We start from the raw sequence: 5,758 nt of genomic DNA on the forward strand, positions 1-5,758 counted from the left end.
CGGTCTTGTTCCTCGGAACATGACCAAGAGGAACCTGCACATTCAGGTGGCCGCTGCAGCCACAATAGCCACTATGGGGAAGGCTGCTGGCGGGGAAGAGCTCGCGGAACTCTTCAATCTGATTCCGGACCTTTTGCAGGCAGCCAACGCGAGTGGCAACGCGTCGCTGCCGCTCCAGGATTTGTGGTGGGAGTTAGGGCGAGAGTTGCCTGACGGAGCTGCGCCCGGGCATCCCGCGGGCAGCGGCGGGGCAGACCGTGCGGACACCGAGGCCCGGGTGCGGATCTTCATCAGCGTGGTGTATTGGGTGGTTTGCGCGTTGGGGCTGGCGGGCAACCTGCTGGTGCTCTACCTAATGAAGAGCAAGCAGGGCTGGCGCAAATCTTCCATCAACCTCTTCGTCACCAACTTGGCACTGACGGACTTTCAGTTTGTGCTCACCCTACCCTTCTGGGCGGTGGAGAACGCTCTCGACTTCAAATGGCCCTTTGGCAAGGCCATGTGTAAGATCGTATCCGTAGTGACCTCCATGAACATGTACGCCAGCGTCTTCTTCCTCACCTCCATGAGCGTGGCGCGCTACCACTCGGTGGCCTCGGCTCTGAAGAGCCATCGCAGCCGAGGGCACGGCCGGGGCGACTGCTGCTGCCAGAGCCTGCGGGACAGCTGCTGCTTCTCGGCCAAGGTTCTGTGCTTGCTGATCTGGGCTTCCGCCGCGCTGGCCTCTCTGCCCAACGCCTTTTTCTCCACTACGGTCAGGGTGATGGGCGAGGAGCTGTGCCTGGTGCGCTTCCCGGACAAGTTGCTGGGCGGCGACAGACAGTTCTGGCTGGGCCTCTACAACTTGCAGAAGGTGCTGCTAGGCTTCCTGCTGCCGCTGGGCATCATCAGCCTGTGCTATCTGCTGCTGGTGCGCTTCATCTCCGACCGCCGGGTGGCAGGGACCCAAGGAGGGGCCCCAGCGGTCGGGGGAGGCCTGGCAGGGGCCAGCGCCCGGAGACGGTCCAAGGTCACCAAATCAGTAACCATCGTGGTCCTATCCTTCTTCCTGTGTTGGCTGCCCAACCAGGCACTCACGACCTGGAGCATCCTCATCAAGTTCAACGCGGTGCCATTCAGCCAAGAGTACTTCCTGTGCCAGGTGTACGCGTTCCCCGTGAGCGTGTGCCTGGCTCACTCCAACAGCTGCCTCAACCCCATCCTCTACTGCCTTGTGCGCCGCGAGTTCCGCAAGGCGCTCAAGAGCTTGCTCTGGCGCATCGCGTCGCCTTCGCTCACCAGCCTGCGCCCGTTCACCGCCACCACCAAGCCCGAGCCCGAGGATCAGGGACTGCAGGCCCTGGCGCCTCTCCGTCCCGCCGCCGCGGAGCCCGACCTGCTCTCCTACCCGCCTGGCGTGGTGGTCTACAGTGGGGGGCGCTACGACCCGCTGCCCAGCAGCTCCGCCTACTGACTCAGGCTGAGGCCTCGGGGGTGCGGTCACCGCAAAGTGGCCCTCCCCGAACGCAGGAGTAGAGAGGATTACGGGATGGTGGTGGGACGGGGCGGGGTGCGGGGGAAGACAGGAATCAGGAGGTGGGTGGGGCAAGGATGGCGAAGAAGAGCAGAGGGGCCGCCTGAGAAAAGGCCGGGAGGCCTTCTAGGAGAGAGGAGGCTTCCAATCCAGGTGGAGACAGGAAGCTGGTAAAGGAGCTGAGACCAGCCTCGCAGGGCCTGGCCATCAACCCCCGTTCGCCTTCCACACGCACCCTTTCCTTGCCTTTCGCAGCCAGCGCAGTGCGGGGGGGCTCCCAGAAGCAGGGGAAGCATCAGGAATGTAGAGAAACTGGGGCGCGAGGAAGTGGGGCTCAACGAAACGGAGTGCAATTGAGCGCATTTATTCCAGAGACTTTTATGGAGCCCTTGAGAGGGTCCTCTGGGTGCATCCAGCCGGGGAGCCGGCCACAGCGCCTCTCCTCTGCGCCTCGGCCAGGGAAACGGCTGCGGCGCGAAGGACCGACCTGCGTGGCCGCTCCGGCAGCCAGAGCCTAAGGGCGAGAAATTTTTTCGGAGTTGGAGCGGTAATCTCCGCCCCCACGAGAAAAGCACCCCTAGAGAGGCTCCTTGCATGGGGCCATTGTACCGTTTATCATCCCGGACAGGGCGGTGTGCAGACAGGGATCCCGGCCAGGACTCTCTCTCTGCACGACCTCTGCACCCAAAAGTCATGGGGCAAAACACTCTCATCCAGCCAGCAAGAGCCGTTCGCTGGGGAGTTGGAGGCACCGAGGGAGGGAGCAGAGGCAGTGTGTCTAAAAGGGCTGAACTGAGACCTCCTCGGGCTGCTGCCCCTAAAGGGAAAGGGCGCTCAACTGCTCACTTAGAAATGAGCGGGAAGGGAGTGTGCCGCGGCTGGGAAGCCTGGGCGCCCAGTTCTCCCCAGAGCCCGGTGGGCGCCTGGAGACCCCGTGCGCTCCAGCCTGTGCACTGCGGACAGGGAGCTGTGCCCGGGAGCAGCTTGAAAAGGTCTGAGTAGACACCCTACTGAGAGGAGTAGGGGACTTTGAATATTTACGTGGGTGTGATAGAGCGGCGCTCCAGCTCCCCTCCTCACCCCAGTAACCCATCCAGCGTTCTACCTGCAAAGAGTTTCACTTGCAGTAAAGACCATGCCTTGTGGCTGGCCGGATGTGACTACTTTTGACTACTTTGTGGTCCAGGTGAGATGGCCCTTGGCTATAGGATGCCCTCCCAGTTTGTCCAATCATTCATTTCATGATCTTCAAATACCAGAAGAGACCTTGGAGGATGGATCAGGAAATAAACATTGAACTCAGGAAATGATTCCATTTCTAAACCTGGCAGAGGCCAAGGACAGGTAGGCAAAGCAAGATAAGTGGCCTGTTGCTCCTTTTGTAATGCCGTGTGCTGTGTCCTGGGGCGGGGGTGGGGGGCTCCTCTGAGCTCTGGTCCATCATCGCCCCACCCTGTGGGGTGGGGAGCAGGTATTCACCCCTGAGCCCCTGAGTCAGTCATGCCCTTGCTTCTCTAAGTTGGATGATATGAGGGGGAGGGGGGAAGAAGACTGGGGAAGACACAGTAGTTCGACAGGTGACCCTCCCAAAAGAATGAGATGAGTGACAACCTCCTTCCAGAATGAATTCACCAACAGAATGCAGGGGGACCCGGGTGGGTGGCAGAAAATGAGAAGCATCCATGTGGAGAGGGGGAGAGCGAGGCTCAAGGTTAAGTGAAACGTAGCACAGTCAGGTTTGAGAAGACAGCCCCCCTCCGTCTGCAGAGAATCAAGGATCTGGAGACAAGGTGATGAGCTGCAGGAGCCTGGGGAGCGAACCCAAGGCAGGAAGGAGTGCCCACTTCAGTGTAAGCCCTGTCCTTCACCCCCAGACCCTTCCCCACACAGAAAGAAGTGGCCGGATCACATGGGTGTCTCAGATGTCCACACTCAGCACTGCCCCAGTCCCAGGTGTGATAACCCAGTCACAGCAGAGAGCAGGCTCTTAAAACAGAAAGGAGCCAATCAAGAGCAGTGCGGCAGCCACCTGCAAAGCCAAGCAGCAGCAAGGGGAGAATGAGTGAAGAGAGAGGTGTCCCAGTCTGAGACTGGTGCAGAAACTGGGAAGGAGAGGGAGGTGCAGCACAGTGACGACGGATCTGTGCTCTGGCTGTGCTCTTAGGCTGGCACGGCCCTGGGGTTTGATTATCAGAGGACTCTGCTCTGCTCCCCTCCCCACATGGCAAGGGGTCCACAGGGAGCCTGGGCCCCACCCTTATTCCAGATTCTGCTCCCGTAAGGGGGACCTCAGAATTCCCCATCTAAATGGCCTTGACTCTATTTACAAGGCCTTCATAGGTTCTTTTCTGGTCCGTCCTCCAGGGGGTGGACCACGCCAGTGGGTCTGTGCACCCTTAGGTGGGAGGAGGGGTGGCCGAGAGGGGCTGTGCACAGGTGAGGTATAGAAGGCAGAGGATGCCAACGTGCACGAAGGGGCCCTCGTAGCGCCGTGCAGAGCAGAGGGTGCGAGGAGGCGGCCGGGCTGTAGACCCCGGGCCCTCATCAGCAGGCCCTCGCTCTGGGCCCCACCGTGGCCCAAAGCCTTCCAAAGACCAAGCAGAGCACGCTTCCACCTCTCAGCGTCACCACCCCCAAGGAGCCGACACTGCAGGGGCCTGGCCACACAAAAACCCATCCGACGCGCCGCGCACAGCGTCAACAGAAGCAACTGCGCAAACCCCATGTCTCTGTTCCAAAAGCAGCTCATTTCTTTTCTCCAAATTCGCTCTGTCACTCAAGGTTTTGGCCAGTTAGAAATTCATCAGAGGCACTGACCACACTGCCGGACTCTAAGATGAGACAGGAAGAGGGCCCACACACATTTTTTAACTTGTAAAATCATGTGGGCCCTTCTCCACTCTGCCCTGCTCAGGTGCACGCATCTCGAGTTGGGTAGACGAACATGAAGAACTGGGGCAGGTCACCGCACAGGGAACAGGATGGGGAGCTTTTAAAAATAGTGACAATAGCTATCATTTACTGAGTGCAGACCCATTGCCAGCCTCCAGGTTAAGTGCTGTTCTTATGGGAAACAGCAGAGCCTGAGTGCCAGGGTTCAAAGCCCGGCTCAGCCACGTACAAGTTGCATGGCCTCAGAGGAGTTATATAATGTGTCTCTGCCTCAGTTTTCTCAACTATGAACTGAGGTCAGCAACAGCATCCCCTCCCAAGACTGCTGTGTTAACACAGCTGGAACATTTAGGAAAGCGGTAAGCTCTCCATAAGTGTTATGTATTATTAACGGTCACAACTCTCCAAGGCAGAAATTATCACCCCAAATGTATAGTGCGCCTTGGGGACGTTCAGTAGTTAGCTGGTGAGTTGCAAAGCCACTCAAAACCAGCTGGGTTCGAAACCAGCCGAGCTCTAAAGCCCACGGTCTGCCTACCCAACCGTGCTGTGTCCCAAAGCTGCCGGCAACCCGGTCAGGGAGAGGCAGTCGTGGGGGGGAAGACGGCTGGAGAAAGGGGCTTCGGCTGGAGAAGAGGGGACCACAGGACGTGGGGGGCTGACTCTCGAGAGGCCTTGCCGTGGGCTCCAGGGCATGGAACAGAGGTGCCGGCCAGAGAGAATTGCTTTCACTGTGTCCCTGAAATGAGTGGCTCTGAAGTGGCAAATGCGTCAGCACGAGATGCTCAAGCAGACTTGCCAAGGGTATCGTAAATTAACATAAACTGATTGGGAGCGAGCTCACTATGGATTCAATGTGAGCAAATCAACGTCCTAAAATAAATCACCAGCAACATTCTGAGGACTAATGACTTTGATTACAAATTAAAAAAATGAGCCGCTGACTATATAAGACCCTTGGTTAAAGGAAAAAACACCACATCATGGAATAAACCCAAGGGTCGTGTGTAGAACTAGTCTACTCCTCAGGGGTCCCGGAGACCTGAGGCGTCCTATGGAAAACAGGCCCTGCCTCTCTGTGCCCTGCCCCGAGCCACAAAGAAAGGGGGCAAGCCGGTGCCCCCTCCTGCACTCCCGCTTGGCCACCTGTGAACGGAGACATCATACCTCAGTGTCTCCTAGGACACGTGATGCCTGAACTAGGGGACTGTTGTGCAGACGGCTGGGTGAAAGTGAGCGGCCGGCACCCTACTGCCGCTGAAGTCATAATACCGGGTAGCAACTGGCAGACCCCCGAACGGCAGACCTGAAGAAAAGACGGATTGGCTGCCCCGCGCTCCGCGGTGTCTGAGG

At 58.5% G+C, this 5,758-nt stretch overlaps 1 protein-coding gene across 1 annotated transcript; it reads left to right on the forward strand.

The window, feature by feature from the left end:
* On the forward strand, window positions 1–1,493 carry RXFP3 (relaxin family peptide receptor 3). Its single transcript, XM_054584004.1, has one exon. It carries the CDS (start codon window positions 20–22, stop codon window positions 1,451–1,453), a length of 1,434 nt encoding a protein of 477 aa, XP_054439979.1. The 5' UTR covers window positions 1–19; the 3' UTR covers window positions 1,454–1,493.
* The last annotated feature ends 4,265 nt before the right edge of the window (window positions 1,494–5,758 follow it).

Source organism: Pteronotus mesoamericanus, unplaced genomic scaffold (assembly GCF_021234165.1).
Source record: "Pteronotus mesoamericanus isolate MK-2021 breed Mesoamerican mustached bat unplaced genomic scaffold, CSHL_Meso_final contig_75, whole genome shotgun sequence".
Classification (NCBI taxonomy): domain Eukaryota; kingdom Metazoa; phylum Chordata; class Mammalia; order Chiroptera; family Mormoopidae; genus Pteronotus; species Pteronotus mesoamericanus.

What these genes read in the sequence shown, in the direction of transcription:
- RXFP3 (XM_054584004.1), top strand. Translation starts at nt 20, where the DNA reads ATGACCAAGAGGAACCTGCACATTCAGGTGGCCGCTGCAGCCACAATA.